This window comes from Oryctolagus cuniculus, chromosome 20, assembly GCF_051225735.1.
Source record: "Oryctolagus cuniculus isolate XC-2025 breed Fujian yellow rabbit chromosome 20, ASM5122573v1, whole genome shotgun sequence".
NCBI lineage: Eukaryota > Metazoa > Chordata > Mammalia > Lagomorpha > Leporidae > Oryctolagus > Oryctolagus cuniculus.
Window position 1 is genome coordinate 52,066,760 of NC_142886.1, and position 22,115 is coordinate 52,088,874.

The 22,115-nt window shown below is 63.9% G+C and overlaps 1 protein-coding gene and 1 gene segment (V, D, J or C); both read right to left on the bottom strand.

The window, feature by feature from the left end:
• Nucleotides 1-506: 506 nt before the first annotated feature.
• Nucleotides 507-5,580, bottom strand: LOC103346551 (immunoglobulin heavy constant epsilon-like). The segment is given in 5 exon segments: nucleotides 507-964; nucleotides 1,044-1,364; nucleotides 1,457-1,780; nucleotides 1,951-2,250; nucleotides 5,411-5,580. Coding segments are annotated over 3 exon segments (822 nt in total).
• An 8,899-nt stretch (nucleotides 5,581-14,479) lies between these two features.
• On the bottom strand, nucleotides 14,480-20,705 carry LOC100009097 (Ig gamma chain C region). 2 transcript variants are annotated; one of them, XM_089322793.1, is made up of 5 exons: nucleotides 19,873-20,705; nucleotides 15,648-15,932; nucleotides 15,411-15,443; nucleotides 14,984-15,313; nucleotides 14,480-14,891 (listed from the first exon to the last, which is right to left on the bottom strand). In XM_089322793.1, the coding sequence occupies exons 1-5, from the start codon at nucleotides 19,940-19,942 to the stop codon at nucleotides 14,569-14,571; spliced, it is 1,041 nt and encodes a 346-aa protein (XP_089178919.1). In that variant the 5' UTR covers nucleotides 19,943-20,705; the 3' UTR covers nucleotides 14,480-14,568. The 2 variants fall into 2 exon arrangements, with proteins under 2 accessions (XP_089178919.1, XP_089178920.1); XM_089322794.1 differs by having other exon boundaries at nucleotides 20,409-20,692.
• Nucleotides 20,706-22,115: the final 1,410 nt, after the last annotated feature.

A 22,115-nucleotide genomic window follows, 5' to 3' on the forward strand; every position in this document is an offset into this window, starting at 1 on the left:
GTGTGGGGTCCCTGAGTGTGTGCAGTGCTGTTAGGGGCTTTAGGGCCGGGTGCTGACTGCTCCAGGGGCCTCTGGCTAGAGGGAGGCAGGGCAGCAAAATGGGGGACCCTAGCCACCAGCCCAGCCTGCAGTGTGGCTGTGTGGGCTGAGTGGGCTCAGCCCTGCTGGCCCTGTACTCCGCTCATGTGCAGACAGGTGCCCAGCAAACCTCTGCATGGACAGGAACTTGCCACCTGCTTCTGCACCTGGGGGCGCCAGGGCCACCTGCCCAGAGGATGGAGGCCTGGACCTCTGGGCCGGGCCGGCTTGGCTGTCCCTGGCCTGGCTCTGTGCACCTCTGTGGGCGTGCCCGGGGAGGCTGTGTGAGCCCCTGTACTGCTTTTGGACAAAGGCCTAGGATGTGAAGCTGGTGGAGGAGTGTGCTCTGTCTGCCTGCCTCCCAGGCCTCTTCTCGGGGTCTGCGCTTTGGTGCTGAGATGCTCACCCCAAGAACGGGCACCCAGGGCTCCGAGTGACACTGCAGTGTTTATTGGGGTGCTCGCCAGTATCATCCCTGCAGCAGGCAGGGCTGGCCAGCCCTCCTCCCCTGCCCCAGCTGCATGGAGCCCTGGCGGGAGTGGGCGTCATTTACCGGGCCTCTTGGACACGGTTTTCAGCAGGGTCCTGGTGTCGGTCACCGCCTCGTGGACCACGCGGCAGGTGAATGGGATGTTCTGCTCCCAGTCAGCCCGGCTGACCTCCAGGCGGCTGAAGACAAAGTAGGTTTGGTTGGAGCCGCCAGCCAGGCGAGGCTCGGTGGTGCTTTGCTGGCCACTGGGCATGTGCTGGCCATTGCGCAGCCAGTCCACGAAGATGTCCGCTGGGAAGAAGTTCTGGACCAGGCAGGTGAGGGTGAGCTGGTCCCTGCTCCCCTGATCCTCCTCAGGCGGTGTGAACAGGTGGACCTCAGGGGTGGCACGCTTGCCTGTGGACAGTCTGGGTCAGCCCAGGCTCCTCCCTGCCCCCGCCCCCTGCTCCCACCCCTCCCACAGCTTGGGGCTCACCCTGGGCCTTGGAGATGGAGCGCACGATGGCTGTGGGCAGGTCAGGGTGGGTCACGGTGCACTTGAAGATCTCGCCATCAATCCAGTCCTGGGCGTCCACTGGCAGGGTGGACCTGATGATGACCGTGGCATTGAACTGCTTATCAGACTTCCAGGGGTCAGGGTCGACAGGCTTCCCGCTGTCCCGGGACCAGACCAGGCTCACGCCCTCTTCACTGGCCAGGTCCACCACCAGGCAGGTGAGCTTGGGCGACTTGTGGACGTATAGGTCGAGGGGGCTGGGGGAGCTCAGGTAGGTGCTCACGCCTCGCGGTTCGTAATCTGCGGTGTGGGAAGGGGGCTGTGTGAGACCCCGTCCTCCCCTCCTCCCTGAGCCCTGTCTTTCTGGGTGTCAGGGCAGACGGGTTCCACACCTGTGCACTCCCGGGCGTGGGCCTCAAAGAGCTCGCCTTGGTAGGCGACCCTGCAGGTGTAGGTGCGCTTGGACGCCCACTCGCCCTGGGTGATGTTGAGTTCACTGTGGGTGGACGCCAGCTTGCCCTCCTGCCTGGGCTGCGCCGTGATCGAGAACATGTTGGGGTCCTTCTGCCCGTCCACCAGCCAGGTGACCTCGATGTCCCCCGGGGTGTAGCCGGAGATGAGGCACAGAAGCTGGACGGTGTAGGTGTCGTTCTCTCTGGGGTCACAGGAGGAGTGGAAGAGCCTCACGGCCGGCGGGGTGAAGCTCACAGAGCACGCTAGGCAGAGCAGGGGTGTGAGTGGCCTCCGTGCCGGGTCCTCCCTCTGCCCCCTGCACAGCCCCGCTCAGGGCCAGAGCATATCGGGCGTGCCCTGTCGCTCCCCACCCCCTCAGCCGGATGTGATCTGGACACCCGCCGTGTGCTGACCGCTGGGCCGTCCCACTCACCTTGGAAGGTCTTGTTGGTGTGGGTTGCAGACGGAGTGTGTGCCACACTGCAGGTGAACCGCTGCTTAGCCCATGCGCCCGAAATGGTCACCTGGCTGACGGTGGTGGACAGCCCCGTGTCGAGGGTGACGGCAGGCAAGGTCACGGTGCTGCTGTTCAGGGTGCCGGCATCCCAGGTCACGCTCACCGGCTCCGGGAAGTAGCCCTTCACCAGGCAGCCCAGCGTCACGGAGGCTGCCCTGGCAGTCGCCCCTCTGCAGCAGGAGGCCAAGGGGAAGACGGAGGGGGCCTGGATAGAGACTGAGGGGACAGGGCCTGTGTCAGACCCAGGACCCCACTGGCTGAGGGGGCCCTGTCCTCACCCTGGCTTCCACCTCTCTCCTGATGAGCCCACGCACCCTCTTCAAGCAGTTGCCGACTCAGACCGGGCTCCCAGGACAGCCCGGGGGCTCCTGAGGAGTGGAGGCACCTGGCTGCCCGCTTGCCCGGTTCAGAGCCCAGGCACCCCAGGAACCACCAGTCCATCCCCTCCTGCCCCCAACAATCTTGGGGGGCCCTGCTCCCTGAGGCTTTGTCTCCTGAGCTCAGCCCTCACTGGACTGCTGGGCATCCAGGGTGCTCTCCCAGGGGTGGGAGGACAGGGACCCCATCAGACCCCTCAGTCCCTGACACCCCAGCTGCTCCAGTGTGCATGGCAGTCTGCTTGCTCCGAGCAGACGGCCCAGATGCCCAGCCAGTCCTGGCCCTAGTGCCCAGAGCACACGATCTTGGATTTACTCTGGGCACACGATCTTGATCTACTCTAGGCACACGATCTTGGATCTACTCTGGGCACACGATCTTGATCTACTCTTGGCACACGATCTTGGATCTACTCTGGGCACACGATCTTGATCTACTCTTGGCACACGATCTTGGATCTACTCTGGGCACACGATCTTGATCTACTCTTGGCACACGATCTTGGATCTACTCTGGGCACACGATCTTGATCTACTCTTGGCACACGATCTTGGATCTACTCTGGGCACACGATCTTGATCTACTCTGGGCACACGATCTTGATCTACTGTGGGCTCTTAAAATGCCACAGTGCCCAGCACAGCTCTGTCCTCACTGCTCTGCTCTGCCACAGCCTACGTGGCCCCAGTCAGTTTGGCTAAGGGCAGTGGAGACGAATGGACTCATGGGAACCCATTCAACAAGGGTAAGCCCAGCCCAGTCCTGCTCAGCCCAGCCCAGTGCAGTGCAGCCCAACTCAGCCGAGCCCAGATCAGCCCAGTCCAGCACAGTCCAAGATAGCCCAGCCCTGCTCAACCAGTCCAGAAATGGGACTAAAGCTGGGTCCACCTCAGTTGAGCCAGCTGCTCCAGTCAGCCCGGCTCCCTTCAGCCACCCCCGGTCAAGTTCAGGCCAGTGGAATTCAGCCCTGCTGAACACAGCCAGAGCCATCCAGTCAGGTTACCTCAGATTCACTCAGCTTTCTTCTTCTTTTTTTAACCTTCGCTGGATGCTGGACCTCACTCCATCTGCCGAGCTTAGTCCACCCCACACACCAAGGGCTTAGGGGAACCCTGCTATCTGTATGGCTCGTGCTAGTGCAGTCCGCTCACTCACCTCAGCTACACTCTGCCCAGCTCTGCCCAGATCCCCATGGTTCCAGACAGCTTGGTCAATCCTAGCCTATCAAAGGCAAGGGCAGCCCAGCTTAGTCCACCCAATGAGTCCAGCCCAGCCCAGCCCAGGCAACCTCAGTCCTCCCCATGAGTCCACTTCAGTATACCCAGTCAGTCCAGGACAGCCCAGCCCAGGCCAACTCCGCCCAGCCCAGCCCAGCTCAACTCAGCTAGGCCTAGACAAGACCAGCCCAGCCCAGCTCTGCCCAGCTCAGGCCAGCCCAGCTCAGCCAGCCCAGTCCAGCCTAGTCCTGCTTAGCTCAGCTCAGTTCAGCTCAGCTCAGTCCATCCCAGCTCAGCTCAGCCCAGCCCAGCTCAGCCCAGCTCAGCTCAGCTCAGCCCAGCTCAACCCAGTTCAGCTCAGCCTGCCCAGTTTAGCCCAGCCCAGCCCAGCCCAGCCCAGCCCAGCTCAGTTCAGCCCAGCCCAGTCCAGCTCAGCTCAGTGCAGTTTAGCTCAGCTCAGCCCTATCCAGCCCAGTCCAGCTCAGCCCAGCTCAGTTCAGCCCAGCCCAGCCAGCCCATTCTAGCCCAGGTCAGCCAGCCCAATCCAGCCCAGCCCAGTTCTGCCCAGCTCAGTTCAGCCTAGCCCAGCCAGCCCAATCCAGCCCAGCCCAGTTCAGCATAGCTCAGACCAGCTCAGCTCAGCTCAGCTCAGCCCAGCTCAACCCAGTTCAGCTCAGCCTGCCCAGTTTAGCCCAGCCCAGCCCAGCCCAGCTCAGTTCAGCCCAGCCCAGTCCAGCTCAGCTCAGTGCAGTTTAGCTCAGCTCAGCCCTATCCAGCCCAGTCCAGCTCAGCCCAGCTCAGTTCAGCCCAGCCCAGCCAGCCCATTCTAGCCCAGGTCAGCCAGCCCAATCCAGCCCAGCCCAGTTCTGCCCAGCTCAGTTCAGCCTAGCCCAGCCAGCCCAGTACAGCCCAGCTCAGCTCAGCCTGCCCAGTTTAGCCAAGCCCAGCTCTGCCCAGCTCAGCCCAGTTCAGCCCAGCCCAGCCCAGCCCATCCAGCTCAGTCTAGCCCAGCTCAGCTCAGCCTGCCCAGTCCAGTCCAGCCCAGTTCAGCCCAGCCCAGCCCAGCCCAGCCCAGCCCAGCCCAGCTCAGCTCAGCCCAGCCCAGCCCAGCCCAGCTCAGCTCAGCCCAGCCCAGCCCAGCTCTGCTCAGCCCAGCCTGCCCAGTTTAGCCCAGCCCAGCCCAGCTCAGTCTAGCCCAGCTCAGCTCAGCCTGCCCAGTTTAGCCCAGCCCAGTTCAGCCCAGCTTAGCCCAGCCTAGCCCAGCCCAGTCCAGCTCAGCTCAGCTCAGCTCAGCCCAGTCCAGCCCAGTCCAGCCCAGCCCATCCCAGCTCAGTCTAGCCCAGATAGCTGAGCCCAGTCCAGCAGAAATGCCTAACTCAGCTCAGTCCAGCCCATCCCAGGCAGGACAGCCCAGCCATTGTGGACTGTGGCTACCTGTTGTGCCACCCAGCACAGGGCAGCCACCTGCTGCCACCCGTGGCCCATCCTGGGTGACCGTCCCATCTTGAGTGGTTGCAGGCAGGTTCATGCCCAGCCTGGAGCCTCTGAGCTGACCCTGCTTGTCCTCATCATGGGCCTGGTCCAGTCCTGTCTTGTCCCATGGACGTCCACAACCACCGCCTTTCCCAGGGTAGCTTGAGGCTGCTTCTAGCTCCATGCTGGGGACAACTGATGGACACTTAGTGACCAAAAGGTGTGGTCCACACGGGGAGGGCAGCCCAGTATGCACTCTGGGCTGTGGCCCGGGCAGCCCTGCGTAGGCTCCCTGTGGGCTTGGATACCTGAGGGCCAGGTCCTCCGTGCACTGGCTGCGGCCGGCGTGGCTGTCCCGATCTGCGGCAGCGGCTGGTCCCTGGAAGGCTCGGGGTGTGTGGTGCGTTAGTAATCATTGTTGCCGTTTTTACACCTGAGCGGTCGGTCTGGAGACAGGGGAGCTCTGCCTCAGTGCCCTGGGCTAAAAATGGGGCGGGAACCCCCGGCCCTGGCAGCCCCGGAAGTTGCCATTGTTCTGTTCTTGGGAAGCTGGGTGAGGACTGCGGGGTTTCAGGTGAGGGAGGCCCCTGTGCCACATGCTCACGCGGGTTCTGTCCTTGCTGCAGGCCCCTGCCCAGTGTACAAACTCACCCTGACCTGCGAGCAGATGGGTGGGCACCCCGTCAGCCTCGGTGGGTGGGCACTGGTCACCTCCATCTGTGCCCACAGCAGCCTTGCCAGGGGAGGGAAGTGGCCACTTTGTGGTTCTTCAGGGAGCTGGCCTGGGCCAGTGTGCCCAGGGCAGGTGAAGGAGCCTGGGCCTTGGTGCTGGCAGCTGAGGTGGTACCTGCAGGTGCAGCTGAGGGGGGGGGCAGGGCACCTCAGGGCTGACACTGGGCTGCCCGGCCAGAGAGGACTATGGGAGGCCAGCAAGTGAGCGCTCGAGTGCCAGGCATGGCTGCAGTGCCCACTGGGCTGCAGGGACACAGTTAAGGCCATGGGCTGGTGGACGCTGCCTCTTGGCTTCGTGGTTCCTTTCCGGCCCATGTGTGGCCAGGTGTCCCTAGCTGTCCCTGGAGGCCCGAGTGCACAGTGGGAAGCTGTGGACACTGCCAGCTTGGCTCCTAGCCTGGGGTCCTGAGCCTGAGCCTGGCCACCTTGGAGAAGTCATGTTGTCCCCCAGGACACCCGGCCCCGGCCTCTGAGTTGGGGCTGAAGAAGCCGGGCTCTGACAGGCCTGTGGCCAAGGCGGGGGCTCGACACCTTTGGAAGTCCCTGGAGGGCTGCAGCACGGAGGGGCTGAACCTGGCCCAGGGCCAGGGGCCTGGAGGCCTTGAATTGAGGCCTGCAGGGCCTGGGCCCAGCTGACCCCCTTGTTCCCAGGCAGTGTCCAAGCCCACAGCCCCTCCCTCTGGCCGTGGGAGACAGAGAGTGAAGGCTGGTTCCTTAGAAGGACCACGATTCTGAGGAAACCCCAGAGGTGTCGGGGCAGAGGCCCAGGCCAGGAGGCCCGCAGCTGTGCTGCACTGAGTGGCGGGCGGGAGCCACCAGGCCTGTTGCCTTCCAGCTAGTGCTCGGCAGGCTGTGGGCATTCAGGGCAGGGCCTAGCCCGGCTCCCCAGCAGGAGCGAAGTGTCTGGAGGCGCCGTGTGTCCCTGGGAAGGAGGCTCGTGGCCGCTACAGCTGCCGCAGTCTCACAGCCCACCCACAGCCTCTGCTGCCCCAGGGTCCCAGCTTTAGAGGGGCTCCACCCGAGTCTCTGCCTCACCTCTGCCGCTCCCACCTGGAGGGGCAGCCCTGCCAGGTCTCCAGGGATTGCCCCGACTCCTCCCCGTGGAGAGACGGGTGGGGAGACGGCTGGCGTCCGAGTTCTCCATGTTCAGCGGCACTGCTGTCTGCGGGGCCCTTGGTCGTTTTCCCTCCATTCCCACGCTGAGCCTTTCAGCCGAGACGTGGGCAGAGCTGCCGCAGCTTTCTGCTCTCCCTCCTCTTAGGGACGTCTGCCCTGAACTTCAGCCACTCTGGACCCTGTTCCTCATCCAGGAAGGCTTCGGTTTTCTGTCTGGATTCCAGTTGCACCTGCTGCAGGGCCTGGGATGCGCCTTTGGACAAACACTCTCAGAAAAGAATCATTTCCAGAGTTGGCTTTCAGCATTGTCCCAGTGCCTTCAAGTTATTTTTATTTACATTAAAATTTCATCCACCCATCCATCCATCCACCCACCTACCCCTCCACCCACCCATCCATCCACCCATCCACACATCCACCCACCCATCCATCCACCCATCCATCCACCCACCCACCTACCCCTCCACCCACCTATCCACCCACCCTCCCTCCCACCCACCACCCACCCATCCATCCATCCGTCCACACACCCATCCACCCATCCACCCACCCACCCATCCATCCATCCACCCATCCATCCATCCATCCACCCACCCATCCACCCACCCTCCCTCCCACCCACCACCCACCCATCCACCCACCCTCCCTCCCACCCACCACCCACCCATCCACCCACCCACCCACCCATCCATCCACCCATCCACACATCCACCCACCCACCACGCATCCATCCATCCGTCCACCCACCCTCCCTCCCACCCACCACCCACCCATCCATCCATCCACCCACCCATCCACCCACCCTCCCTCCCACCCACCACCCATCCATCCATCCGTCCACCCACCCATCCACCAACCCACCCATCCATCCACCCACCCATCCACCCACCCTTCCTCCCACCCACCACCCATCCATCCATCTGTCCACCCACCCACCCATCCATCCATCCAACCACCCATCCACCCACCCACCCATCCATCCATCCACCCATCCACCCACCCACCCATCCATCCACCCACCCATCCATCCACCCACCCATCCATCCATCCACCCGCCCACCCATCCATCCATCCACCCATCCATCCACCCGCCCACCCACCCATACATCCACCCACCCATCCACCCATTCATTCACTTTTATTTGAAAGGCAGAGAGAGAGAGAGAGAGAGAGGGAGAGAGAGCAAGATGGCAAGAGTGAGAGAGGTAGCGAGAGATCTTCCACCCATTGGTTCACTCAAATGCCTGCAACAGCTGGGACTGCCCAGACTGTGGGCAGGAACCAGGAGCCCCAGGTCTGCCATGTGAGTGACAGGGACCCGGCCACTGGAGCTGTCATTGCTGCCTCCCGGAAGGCTGGAATTGGAAGAGGAGCAGGGATCTGGACCCAGACAGTCTGATCTGGGATGTGGTGTCCCGAGCGGCATCTCATATGTCACCCATGTCTCCATGTGTCTGCCATCTACCTCTGCATATCCTCTGTCAGGCTATCATGTATCTATCCACGCATCGAAGTATTGTGTATTGTCTCTCTCTTGTCCGTTATCCGTCTGTGTTATCTACCGTCTTACTGGCTTTGCTTCTCTGGAGGACCCTGAGTAACAGCTCTGGAAACCCTGTGAAAGCCAGATGCTGTGCGCGGTCTCGGCGCTGCTTCACGCTCACTGCAGTGGGAGTGGCGTGAGCGGGGGCCATGTCCCCTGGCTTTGTCTGATGTGGAGTGGTGACAACCCCAGCCCCAGGCCCCGCCCCAGGTGAGGAGGCTGGAGAAGCACAAGTCCATTGCTTATACACATGTGTGGGCTGCGGTTTGTGGGGCCACGGTGTCCTGGGACCCGGGCAAAGGAGCAGGCCCTTCTGGAATGTTCCCTTCTCAGAACAGGAGAGCACACAGGTGGATCCAGGCCCTGGCTGCTCCTGCACCCATTTCTCAGCTGAGGCTGGTTCGTCGGTGGTGGGCATGCCCCTTGCTGGATCAGAGGGCCTGCTGTGTGGAGGCAGGGGTGCAGGGAGCAAGGAGGGCTCTGTCTGGTTCCCCACAGGAGGAAAGAGCCTGGGAGCTGCATCCTGAGGCCAGCATGAGTCTGGCCCCCCTGTCCTCCCGCCCTCCTGGCTCTGCACCTGCCCTACTGTCCCCCTCTGTCTCCTTCCCATGGCCTGGCTCTGTGCAGTTTAGGCGTGGAAGGAGCTCTGGGACAGCAGGCAAGGGGGGCTCATGCTCGTGGTGTGGCTTTGGCCCCTTCACCAACCTTTGCCCCCGACCCAGCCCCAAGCCCACATGGGTGCCAGGCTCTGGGCGGGAACACGAAGTGGAGCTGGCTGTGGGTGGGGCATAGGGAAGGTGTGACATCACAGGGGTCTCCAGGCCTGGGGAAGAGGAAGGGACCAGATGGCTCCAGAGGAGAGGGGGGCCTGCCCTGCCCACTGTGCCTGGGTGTCATGGGAGAGGCCCCTGGGCCCTGAGTGGAAGAGGCGGGCCACTGTGCTGGCTGCTGGGGACCGATGCCAGGGACCGGGCACTGAGGCTGAGGAGTGAGCAGTGGGCACAGAAGGGACAGGGGCCGAGGGACTGCGAGCGTGGAGGCTGGAGGTGTGGGGCAGCGTGACAGCCTTGGGACGCACAAGGGAACTGCAGGCACGCGTGTCCTTGTGTGAGGCTGTGTGACCACGTGTGCGTGTGTGTGTGTCACGTGACATCGTTGTGCTGTGGCAGGTGTGTGTGTCATGTGATGGCCCGAGAGAGAGTAGGCGGTGTCTGCACACTGGGCAGAGCAGCCCTCCCGGGGTTCCAGCCCTGGACACGTGGACTTGGACTTCTGGCCTCAGGACCACGAGACGATTTCTGTGGTTTAAACCACGGTCTGTGGGCTTCGTGGCAGTCTGATGCACACAGACCCAACATGCTTCTGGCTCCTGCTTGCAAGGTTGCTGGGGGCCTCCCTGTGGTCTTGCAGGGCAGCCTGAGGTCAGTCCCAGCCTTGCCCCTGAGGCCAGCAGGGCCCTCAGATCCATTGACTTTGTCCCCCAGGGGTGACCAGGAACACACAGTGTCCACCAGAGTGACCAGGAGCACACAGTGTCCACCAGAGTGACCAGGGACTAATGATGTCCACCAGACTGACCAGGGGCACATGGTGTCCACCATACTGGCCAGGGGCACATGGTGTCTACAAGAGTGGCCAGGGGCACATTGTGTCCACCAGAGTGACCAGGGATGCACGGTGTCCACCAGAGTGACCAGGAGCACACAGTGTCCACCAGTGTGACCAGGGGCACACGGTGTCCTCCAGAGTGACCAGGGGTGCATGGTGTCCACCAGAGTGACCAGGGTGCATGGTGTCCACCAGAGTGACCAGGGGCACACGGTGTCCACCAGAGTGACCAGGGGTTCACGGTGTCCTCCAGAGTGACCAGGGACACACAATATCCACCAGAGTGATCAGGGGTGCACAGTGTCCACCAGTGTGATCAGGGGCACACAGTGTCCACCAGTGTGACCAGGGGCACACAGTGTCCACCAGTGTGACCAGGGGCACACGGTGTCCACCAGAGTGACCAGGGGTGCACGGTGTCTACCAGAGTGACCGGGGCATACAGTGTCCACCAGAGTGACCAGGGGCACACGGTGTCCACCAGAGTGACCAGGGGCACATTGTGTCTACCAGAGTGACCTGGGCACACTGTGTCCACCAGAATAACTAGGGATGCATGGTGTCTACCAGAGTGACCAGGGACTCATGGTGTCCACCAGAATGACCAGGAACACAACGTGTCCACTGAGTGACCAGGGGTGTCTGGTGTCCACCAGAGTGATCAGGGGTGCATGGTGTCTACTAGACTGACCAGGAGCACACAATGTCCACCAGAGTGACCAGGAGCATACAATGTCTACCAGAGTGATCAGGGGCACATGGTGCCCACCAGAGTGACCAGAGGCACATGGTATCCCCCAGAGTGACCAGGAGCACATGGTGTCCACCAGAGTGACCAGGGACACACAATGACCACCAGAGTGACCAGTGATGCACGGTGTCCACCAGAGTGACCAGGGGTGCACGTTGTCCACCAGAGTGACAAGGGGCATATGGTGCCCACTAGATTGGCCAGGGACACACTGTCCACCAGAGTGGCCAGGGGCATGCAGTATGGGGTGGGGAGGCCTGCACAGGGGCTGGAGGATGGTGGATGGTGGACGGTGGAAGCTGCCCTGGCGTGGCCACAGGAACGGGGCTGCAGGTGCAGGATTCCCTGAGGACGCTTTATTCTCATTCACGAAGAGACATCCGGGACAGCTCTGGGGCTGCAGACAACAAAGACAGCAGAAAGCCACCGCAGCTAGGGCCACAGAAACAATTTCTGCGTGGTTTCCCCAGTGGTCCAGGCAGGCGTCCATGTCCCTCTCCTATGGGGTCTCCCTCTTGTCTGGAGACTGTTATAGTGTCTGTCCAAAACAGGGATGGGCGAGAAAGAGCCGGGCCTCTGTCCAGTGAGGGCGGCCAGCCTGTCGTGGCTCCCTGGGCAGCAGGGCTTCACGGTCATCGAGTCAGACTGGCTGTCCCTGCTGTGAGTGACACGGGGCCCGATGCTGGGCTGCAGGATGGGTCTGGCTGGAACGCCCGGCCCAGCTGTCTCTCTTTGCTGATGTTCCTTGGCCTCTCCTGTCCATGAAGCCGTGTCTGCCTGCCTGGGGCCCGGACGCCAGGCTCCTGTCCATCCAGCAGGCTTTCTGGCTGGGTGCACCCACCTCTACTCAGGGGTCCCTGCCAAGCTACCCAGCGGGGCTCCCGTGGTGCCAGGTGGCCAAGCAGGCCCTTCGAGTGTTCTCCTTGGAGCCAGGACCCCTGCACAGAAGGTGGCCCCATGACCCCCAGTGCAGTGAGGGTTGGAGCAGGGCACTGTCCCTGTGGGTGGGAGTCCAGCACGGGCCTCTGAGTAAGAGCCACAGGAGAACAAGCATAGGCCTCAGGCTGGGGTCCAGGGAAGCACCCACCGGAGGCTGCCTGGGTGTGGGCTGAGGGGACCAACAAGTGGGCCTTTTCTCAGAGGAGCCCTGAGTCCAGGAGGCTGGCGGTCAGGGCTGGCCCTGGGTGGGGTCCTGCCGGGTGGACGACAGATGCGTGCTGTCCGCACTGCTGCGTGGAGGGGCCGGCAGGCATCAGCTGCGCGCTTCTCCCGAGGCGGAGGGGTCCGGAGCGGCCAGAGCAGAGAGCCATGGGGTCCGAGGCGGAGGCGGGGGCTCCTGCTGGCCAGGGAGGCAGGCTGTGAGAACGAAGGGCCTAGGCCCCCTGCCCGATCATGTTCCTGTAGTCGGGAGCGATGGTGTGTTTCAGCTCCACCACGGACGAGAAGATCCACTTCACCTGCAGCAGCGGCGGCGCGGGGTGAGGAGGGCCTGGCCCCCGGCCCCCGCCCCTGGCCCCCAGCCCACCCGTGCCGGGTGCAGCACCCACCTTGAAGAGGGTGACTGTGGCGCTGTAGCACACGCTGAGCAGGAAGAGGGAGATGAAGATGGTGATGGTGGTCCACAGCCCGTCCAGCTCCCCGTCCTGGGCCTCGGCACAGCTCTCGTCCAGCTGCAGCTCTGGATGGGGAGGGGCAGTCAGCGTGCGTCTTGCCGAGGAGGCCGAGGGGCACTCCCTCTGCGGCTGCAGCTGGGGATGGGTGGCCGGGAGGTTCAGGGGGAAGCACTGGACAGTGCTGGGCAGTGGCACTTGTGGGGCCAGCTCCCCCCAACCACCTGCAAGGAAGCCACCTCAGCCACCCAGCTGCTCCCCACCTGGGCCCCAGCACGGCTGGCCAGACGCCTCACAGACCCACCCTCTGCTTGCCTCACCCCTGCTGGGCAGTGGTACTGTGGCCCAACTTGGCCCTCTCCTGTCCCCTGGGTGACCAGGCCCAAGGGTCAAGGGAGGGTCTCGCCAATACCTATGGGAGTGGCCACAGGAAAGGGACGTCTGGAGAGGTAGGGTGCACGTTCGCTTGTGGGGAGCAGGAATTCAGGGTGCTCGTGAGTGGGGGGTGCTGGTGCCCCTTGGATGGGAGAGCTGGGCTTGGGTGCTGTGTGTGCACCAGTGTCCATGTGCCCAGGCACCTGGCGTGGCTCTGGGTGCTATGCTATGCAGGGGACCCCATGCAAGGCCCCAGTGTGTGAAGCATGTACACATGTGTGCGTGTGCAGTGTGTGTAGGGGACCGTGTGTGTGAAACATGTGCATATGTGTTTGATGCATGTGCAGGGGGCCCCTTGCAAGGTCTGTGTGTGAGGCATGCATACGTGTGTGTGTGTGTGTGTGTGATGTGTGTAGGGGGCCCGTGTATGAGGTGTGTGCATGTGTGTGTGTGTGTTTTGCGTATGTAGGGGGCCCCTTGTGTGAGGTGTGTGTGTATGCATGATGTGTGTACAGGGGGCCCTATGCAAGGCTCCAGTGTGGGGTGTGTGCACATGTGAGCATGTGCAATGTGTGTGCAGGGCATCCCTTGCAAGGCCCCAATGTGTGAGGAATGCACATGTGTGTGTCTGTGTGTGCAATGCATGTGCAGGGGGCCCATGTGTGAAGTGTGTGCACATGCGTGTGTACAATGTGTGTGCAGGGGCCCATTGTGAGGTCTGTGCACATGTGTGTGCAATGTATGTGCAGGAGGGCCATGTGTGAGGAGTGTGCATGAGTGTGTGTGATGCGTGTGTAGGGGGCCCATGTGTGAGGTGTGTGCATGTGTATGCGTGTACAGGGGCCCCTTCTGAGTGCCAGTGTATGAGGCAGGCGTGTTTGTGATGTGTGCACAGGTGCCATGCAGCAGGAGGGCAGGATGGGGTCAGGGCTCAGTGTGTGTGTGTGTGTGTGTGTGTGTGTGTGATGTGCACACAGGTGCCATGCAGCAGGAGGGCAGGATGGGGTCAGGGCTCAGTGTGTGTGAGTGTGTGTGTGCATGTGTGTGTGATGTGCACACAGGTGCCATGCAGCAGGAGGGCAGGATGGGGTCAGGCCTCAGTGTGTGTGTGTGTGTGTGTGTGATGTGCACACAGGTGCTGTGCAGCAGGAGGGGCTTGTTTGATGGGTCAGGGCTCAGTGCCGTGGAGGGGTGAGACTGTCCCTCTGCTGAGGATGCCACCTGCTTCTGCTGCTCTGGGCGGGGGAGTGGAGTGGTAGCCCTGGTCCCACAAGGGGCGAGGCTGGGTGGGGTGCAGGGGCGTGGTGGGTCTGTCCCTACATCTGTGGTAAGATGAGGCTCTGTGTACACACACCCTGTGGACTGGGACCTGGGCGCCAGGCCAGGCTCTTGCAGAGGTGGTAGCTGTGTGCTCCTCCCCTGGGGGCCTCTGCCTGCCCAGCACACACGTGCTAGCTGCAAGGGGGGACCTGCCACAGCACTCCGGCTGAGCCCAGTTCTTGGCAGGCCCCTGTGCTGTGGGTCTGCCCCTGTCCCACTGTTGACCGTTCTGGCTGCTGGCCACAGCAGAGCCCACGGCGCCCGCCCAACCCTGTCCGGCCCGAGTGGAAGCCTCTGCCTTGGAAGGAATCAGGACAGCCTCTCAGGGCAGAGCTGGGTGCTTTATTTGTGTGCGGGGTGCACAGCTGCGGCGTGGGGGGGAGGGAGAGGGGCAGCTCGCCGGCACAGCGCTCATTTACCCGGAGAGCGGGAGATGGACTTCTGCGTGTAGTGGTTGTGCAAGGCCTCGTGCATCACGGAGCAGGTGAAGACGTCGCCCCGCTGCCACTCACTCGTGGGCACTGAGAGCTTGCTGTAGAGGAAGTAGGAGCCGTCGCTGTCCAGCACGGCCGGCGTGGTCTTGTAGTTGTCCTCTGCCTTCCCGTTCTTCTCCCACTCCACCGAGATGTCGGAAGGGTAGAAGCCGTTGATCATGCAGGTCAGGCTGACCGACCTGCTGCTCAGCTCCTCCCGGGGAGGGCCCATGGTGTAGACCTTCGGCTCCAGGGGCTGCCCTGTGGGGACAGCGGACAGCACAGGGTCACTCCCGGGCGGAGGCCTCGGGCCGTGGGAGCTGCCTGCCCTGCTCCCAGCCCGCGGCTCCCACCTCTGGCTTTGGAGATGGTTTTCTCGATGGGGGCCGGGAGTGCCTTGTTGTGGACTTTGCACTTGAACTCCTTGCCCCTCAGCCAGTCCTGGTGCGTGATGGGGAGGGTGCTGACCACGCGGATCGTGCTGTTGAACTGCTGCTCCCGTAGCGGCGGCCGGGCGGTGCGCACCTGCTCGTTGTTTATGTACCATGTGAACTGCACCTCGGGGTCATCCTGGCTCACGTCCACCACCACGCATGTGACCTCGGGGGTGCGTGAGATCATGAGGGTGTCCTTGGGTTTTGGGGGGAAGATGAAGACAGACGGTCCCCCCAGGAGTTCAGGGGCTGCAGTGGGAGAGACGGGGAAGAGTCAACACCTGGGGGGCACCCTGGGGTGGGGCTCCCCGGGCTGGGGCTAGAGGGTGAGGCTAATGGGACTCACGTGGGCACGTGGGCTTGCTGCATGTCGAGGGCGCTGCAGAGAAAGAAGACTGGGGTTACTGGGGCCTGCAGAGGCTGGCTATTGGGGTGGACTCAGGTCAGGGCCAGGCTCCTCTGGGCCAGGGGGCCAAGAGCCCCGCTGTGTGCCCAGGAGTGCACAGTGGCCTTCAGGGGCAGTACAGGCAGGAGCACCTGCCCCGGCCTCGTGTCCTGTGGACCCCACCTCCTGTGCTCTCACCAACGGTCTTGTCCACTTTGGTGTTGGTGGCTGGGTGGGCCACGTTGCAGGTGACGGGCTGGCTGCTTGAGGTCACGCTCACCACGCTGCTCAGCGAGTAGAGGCCTGAGGACTGCCGGACGGACGGGAAGGTGCGTACCCCATTGGTGAGGGTGCCCGAGTTCCAGGTCACGGTCACTGGCTCCGGGAGGTAGCCTTTGACCAGGCAGCCCAGGGTCACCGTGGAGCTGGGTGTGTCCCCGCAGCAGGGGGCCAGTGGGAAGACTGATGGAGCCTTAGGTTGCCCTGCAAGAGAAGGGGCACAATGTGACCCCTGCCCTGGAGGACCCCTGACCTTGGCAGGGGCCAGGCAGGTCTACAGTCTGGGCCTGAGGGCGTCAGGAGGCCACCTGGCCAGTCTTGCCCCTCGATGCACTCCCAGAGAGTGACAGGAGCAGCTGCCCATGTGGCTCTCGTCTGCCACCCAAAGCTTCACCAGCAGTCGGTGCGTGGTGGCCATGGGGACCTGGGGGCCGTTTTCTCCTGCTAACCAGAGCCCATGTGGGCCCCTCCTGCTGGACCTATCATTCCAGCCTCTGGGAGGCTGATCTCATGCCTCTGTCCTCTGCCTGCTCCAAGAAGGTCCCCCAAGCCCTGCAGGCCCTGCCCTGGGGAGCTTCTCTGTGTGGGGGCTTTGGGCTCTGTGCCCAGGCTTTGCTGCTTGCCCCTGGGGAGAGAGGCCCTGTCACAGCCCAGCTTGCAAACCCCAGGCCCTGGACCGCCCTGGACCACCCTGGACCAGGCTCCAAGGAGAATCCTTCTTGTTACCTGCCCCTGCCCTGCCCAGGTTCAGCTCTGTGCCTGGCACCTGCCTCCTCAGGTCCTCCCCAGTGCCAACCTGAGTGTCACCCCCAGCCCTCCCTTCCCAGTGGCCCTGCCCACCACCCGCCTCCTCACAGGCCTTTCCCGCCCTCTGCCCCCACCTTCTCCAGAGCTTTCCTTCTAGAAGGCTCCTGCTGAGTCAGCCCAGCCCCCACACCTGGCAGGTGCCCTTAGACCTGCCCGCCCCCAACAAGTAAGCTTCGCTCGGGTGCTGATCCGCTGGCTCTGGGCCCTGGACAGCTGCCCCTGTACCTCCAGCTGCTTTGGCGTGGGTGCCCTCCTGTGCCGTGGTCCCACCAGCCACCAACACTGCCACACCCGGACCCATGAACTGCAGCTCACAGAGATCCTTGGTGAGCGGCATCTCTCGGGCCCTTTCCTGCCCAGGGCCGCCTCTCGGAGCAGCTCTGGGTCTCTCTCTACCGCAGCTTCTCTCTCTCTCGGAAACTTCTAGACCCACCTGTGAGCGGGGCCTGGCTCCCTGAGCTCCATCCAGCTGTCCCCCACTGGTCGCCACTGCTCCCAAGGGAGAGGCCACCTGGGCTGCCTGAGCCTCAGCTGCCCCTTCTGAGCAGCTGCTCAGCTCCTGCTCCAGCCTAGGACATCCGGACACTCACCCTCACTCAGCATCTCCCAGGGCTGCCCTGACCCTGCTGCCTCCCAGCTGCCCCTGCTCACCTGTATGCTCTGTCCCTGGCCCCTGGACTCCTGGACCAGTCCCTGCCCATTCAGCCCTCCCAGCTGCTCCTGCTCACCTGTATGCTCTGTCCCTGGCCCCTGGACTCCTGGACCTGTCCCTGCCCATCCAGCCCTCCCAGCTGCTCCTGCTCACCGGTAGCTGCTCTGTCCCTGGCCCCTTGTCTCCTAGGGCTGTCCCTGTCTGTCCAGCCCTCACACCTGCCCCTGCTCTGTAGCTGCTCTGTCCCTGGCCCCTGCCCATCCAGCCCTCCCAGCTGCTCCTGCTCACTGGTAGCTGCTCTGCTATGACCCCTGGGCACCTGGAGCTGCCCCTGCCCATCTAGCCCTCCCAGCTGCCCCTGCTCACCGGTAGCTGCTCTGTCCCTGGTCTCTGGGCTCTTGGAGCTGCCCTTGTCCATAAAGCCCTCCCAGCTGCCCCTGCTCACCGGTATCTGCTCTGTCCCTGGCCCCTGGACTCCTGGACCTGTCCCTAACCCATTCAGCCCTCCCAGCTGCTCCTGCTCATTGGTAGCTGCTCTGTCCCTGGCCTCTGGGCCCCTGGAGCTGCCCCTGCCCTTCCAGCTGCCCCTGCTCACTGGTAGCTGCTCTACCCTGGCCGCGGACTCCTGGAGCTGCCCCTGCCCATCCAGCCCTCCCACCTGCCCCTGCTCACCGGTAGCTGCTCTGTGTCTGGCCTCTGGGCTCCTGGAGCTGCCCTGCCCATCCAGCCCTCCCAGCTGCCCCTGCTCACTGGTAGCTGCTCTGTCCCTGGCCCCTGGGCTCCTGGAGCTGCCCTGCCCATCCAGCCCTCCCACCTTCCCCTGCTCACCGGTAGCTGCTCTGTGCCTGGCCTCTGGACTCCTGGAGCTGGCCCTGCCCATCCAGCCCTCCCAGCTGCCCCTGCTCACTGGTAGCTGCTCTACCCTGGCTGCGGACTCCTGGAGCTGCCCCTGCCCATCCAGCCCTCCCACCTGCCCCTGCTCACCGGTAGCTGCTCTGTGCCCGGTTTTTGGCTCCTGGAGCTGCCCTGCCCATCCAGCCCTCCCAGCTGCCCCTGCTCACCGGTAGCTGCTCTGTGCCTGGTTTTTGGCTCCTGGAGCTGCCCCTGCCCATCCAGCCCTCCCAGCTGCTCCTGCTCACTGGTAGCTGCTCTGTGCCTGGCCTCTGGGCGCCTGGAGCTGCCCTTGTCCATAAAGCCCTCCCACCTGCCCCTGCTCACTGGTAGCTGCTCTGCTATGACCTCTGGGCTCCTGGAGCTGCCCCTGCCCGTCCAGCCCTCCCACCTGCCCCTGCTCACCGGTAGCTGCTCTGTCCCTGGCCCCTGGACTCCTGGACCTGTCCCTAACCCATTCAGCCCTCCCAGCTGCTCCTGCTCATTGGTAGCTGCTCTGTCCCTGGCCTCTGGGCTCCTGGAGCTGCCCCTGCCCTCCCAGCTGCCCCTGCTCACTGGTAGCTGCTCTACCCTGGCCGCGGACTCCTGGAGCTGCCCCTGCCCATCCAGCCCTCCCACCTGCCCCTGCTCACTGGTAGCTGCTCTGTGCCTGGCCCCTTGTCTCCTAGGGCTGTCCCTGCCCATCCAGCCCTCCCAGCTGCCCTTGCTCACTGGTAGCTGCTCTGTGCCTGGCCCCTTGTCTCCTAGGGCTGTCCCTGCCCATCCAGCCCTCCCAGCTGCCCTTGCTCACTGGTAGCTGCTCTGTGCCTGGCCTCTGGGCTCCTGGAGCTGCCCTTGTCCATAAAGCCCTCCCAGCTGCTCCTGCTCACTGGTAGCTGCTCTGCTATGACCTCTGGGCTCCTGGAGCTGCCCCTGCCCGTCCAGCCCTCCCAGCTGCCCCTGCTCATTGGTAGCTGCTCTGTCCCTGGCCCCTGGAATCCTGGACCTGTCCCTAACCCATTCAGCCCTCCCAGCTGCCCCTGCTCACTGGTAGCTGCTCTACCCTGGCCGCAGACTCCTGGAGCTGCCCCTGCCCATCCAGCCCTCCCACCTGCCCCTGCTCACCGGTAGCTGCTCTGTGCCCAGTTTTTGGCTCCTGGAGCTGCCCCTGCCCATCCAGCCCTCCCACCTGCCCCTGCTCACCGGTAGCTGCTCTGTGCCCAGTTTTTGGCTCCTGGAGCTGCCCCTGCCCATCCAGCCCTCCCAGCTGCCCCTGCTCACCGGTAGCTGCTCTGTGTCTGGCCTCTGGGCCCCTGGAGCTGCCCCTGCCCTCCCAGCTGCCTCTGCTCACTGTTAGCTGCTCTCCCCTGGCCACGGACTCCTGGAGCTGCCCCTGCCCATCCAGCCCTCCCAGCTGCCCCTGCTCACCTGTAGCTGCTCTCCCCTGGCCGCAGACTCCTGGAGCTGCCCCTGCCCATCCAGCCCTCCCAGCTACCCCTGCTCACCGGTAGCTGCTCTCCTATGACCCCTGGACTCCTGGAGCTGTCCTTGACCATCCAGCCCTCCCAGCTGCCCCTGCTCACCTGTAGCTGCTCTCCCCTGCCTGTGGACTCCTGGAGCTGCCCCTGCCCGTCCAGCCCTCCCACCTGTGCCTGCTCACCTGTAGCTGTTCTGTGCCTGGTTTTTGGCTCCTGGAGCTGCCCCTGCCCATCCAGCCCTCCCAGCTGCCCCTGCTCACCTGTAGCTGCTCTCCCCTGCCCATGGACTCCTGGAGCTGCCCCTGTCTTTCCAGCCCTCCCACCTGCCCCTGCTCACCTGTAGCTGTTCTGTGCCTGGCTTCTGCACTCATGCTGGATGCTTGCTCCTGCCCGTCCAGTCCTGTCATAGCCCCTGCTCACGTGGTCTCTGACCTTTCACCGCTGTCCCTCTGGTGCTACCCTCTCTGCCAAGTGGTCTCGTTCTGTCTTCTGGCATTTGGCCGGTGTGCAGCCAGGTCCCCTCACCAGAGCACCGCTCCTGCCTGTGCCTTCTCAGATAAGCTCAGGGCTCTCTACGCATCCCCTCCCATTCTTCCAGGTCTGGGGGTTCTGCCAGATGCCCCCCACTCTGCTGGATCTCCTGCCCCATGCCCCCATCCCACCTGCGCTCTGCTGGCCCCAGTGAGGGTAGACAGATTTCCTGGATGCCTCCGGAAAGAACTCCCTACCCTGAGCTCTCCATCCGCCCTGGTCTCCTGCGTTTTTCCCTTTCCCTCCCCGTCAGTCCCGGGCTCCACCCCCACCAAGCTGGCACTCCTTTCTCTGTCAGCTGGCTCTGCGTGGCCTGCCTCGCCTGCTCTGCTCCCAGCTCACCTGCTGCCCTGGCCCAGCTGGGACCAGGCCCTCCGGCCACCACCTCAGATGCTACCCTGGACTGAGGGTGCCACCTTGGCCTGGGTAGGACCCTTGGCCTGTGGGTCTCCCTCCCTCCCCTGTATTGTCCTCATCTCAGCCCAGGCCGTCCACGGCAACACCTGCGCTCTGCCGGTCCAGCCCTAGCAGGCTCGGTGCTGTGTCGGGCGTGGGTCAGCCTGGCCTCAGGCCTCTTCCTGATGCTGGAGGCACTCTTGGGCTGCTTTACTGGCCTGTGTGTGTCGTTGTCCATGCCCAGGCCTGGGCCTTCCGGGAGGGGTGGTCTCTCTCTAGCCCCTCCCCCTACCTGTGCCTGTTGGGTGCCCCAACACCGTCTGTCCCCACCCTCCCGGAGCCCTGGTGTTTGTGCTCGGAGCCCTTCCCAGGGTGGCCCCAGGCTCTGCCACCGCAGCTGCCCTCCCAGGAGAGGCAGTTCTGGTTGCCCCTCCATGTACACTAAGAACGGGATTGAAACGGGTGGCACGGGGCCTCCTCAAGTTCCCTTTTCTGCTGGGGGTTTCTGGGTGTGGGGTGCAGGCCCCAGGCAGGAGGAGGTGCTGGTGGGGGCTGGGTGAGGCAGGTGCCCGACCAGCACTGTTGCTCTGCCAGGGTCCCTGTGCCCTGCCTCCTTCTCTGAGGACTCAGACCTCTCTGTGCCTGAGCCTCTCCCCTGAGCCCTGGCGTCCCTCTCTCCAGGCTGCTCGCCCTCAGGACAGCCCAGGTGACCTCCCCTGGGGCTGGGAGCCCTGCCCAGCTCACAGGCGAGGGGCATGGGTGGCTACTGGGAGAGGAGACCCTGGACAAGGAAGGCCCCTGGGGTGGCCACTCTGGGGAACCTGATGGGCTGTGGCTCTCAGGTCCAGGGACGTGTTCTGTACCAGGAGCTTATGGGGATCTGGGGCAGCGGGGGTCCACTCAGGGCCTCAGTGGGGGCTGCCAAGGGCTGGGGTCCAGGTAGGGGAGAGGAGCAGCTGGCAGGGCCCAGGGGCTGAGGGGACAGGCCTGGAGCGGGCAGGCCTGAGTTTCCTCAGGGTGCAGGGTGCAGGGTGCGCCTGATGCCAGCCCCAGAGACAGCAGCAGCCTCCAGAGACTAGGGCCCTGATGCTGTGCGGGGAGGGCCTAGCACAGTGCAAGGCGCCCACCTGTGCTGCGGGTAGTGTCTTGGTCCAACAGCAGATTCCTTCCAGGTAGAGGCTCTAGAGAGGGCAGAGCTAGATGGGGCCATAGGGAGGCAGGAAAGGGCTGGGAGGAGGCAGGAGACGGGAGGAGAGAAGGCGGAGAGTGACCGCGTGAGCCCAGAGCCCCAAGGAGGCACGGTGGGAGCACATCTGGGAAGGTGCCCACCAGGGGTCCCGGAGCGGCAAGCCCAGGGTGCAGGGGGCAGCCTGGAGCCTGCTCGGGCCCCACTGCCACGGTCAGGCTCAGAGGCCTCCAGTAAACGTGCCAGCCGAGTCGGGGCGGGTTGGTGAGTCCCTGCTGCACCCTGCGCTGGCCCTGAGCAGCGAGTGCGAGCCGCACAGCAAACGCCCCGTGGGCCTGGGGCGCTGCCCGGGCTGTCGCTCGTGTGGTGGGAATGGAGCTCATGGCAGCACCGCCCGGCCTGCTGCTGGGTGGGGGGGTGAGAGCTCAGTGAGCGGCCAGTTCAGCCAGGAGCCCACGCAGCCTGGG

Excerpts from the sequence above, each read along its gene's own strand:
- LOC100009097 (XM_089322793.1), bottom strand. The coding sequence starts at position 19,942 with ATGACAGGACTGGACGGGCAGGAGCAAGCATCCAGCATGAGTGCAGAA. Across the intron at positions 15,933-19,872 it reads CAGGCACAGAACAGCTACAG|GGCAACCTAAGGCTCCATCA; the intron begins GTGAGCAGGGGC and ends CTTCTCTTGCAG. Across the intron at positions 15,444-15,647 it reads CAAAGTGGACAAGACCGTTG|CGCCCTCGACATGCAGCAAG; the intron begins GTGAGAGCACAG and ends CTTTCTCTGCAG.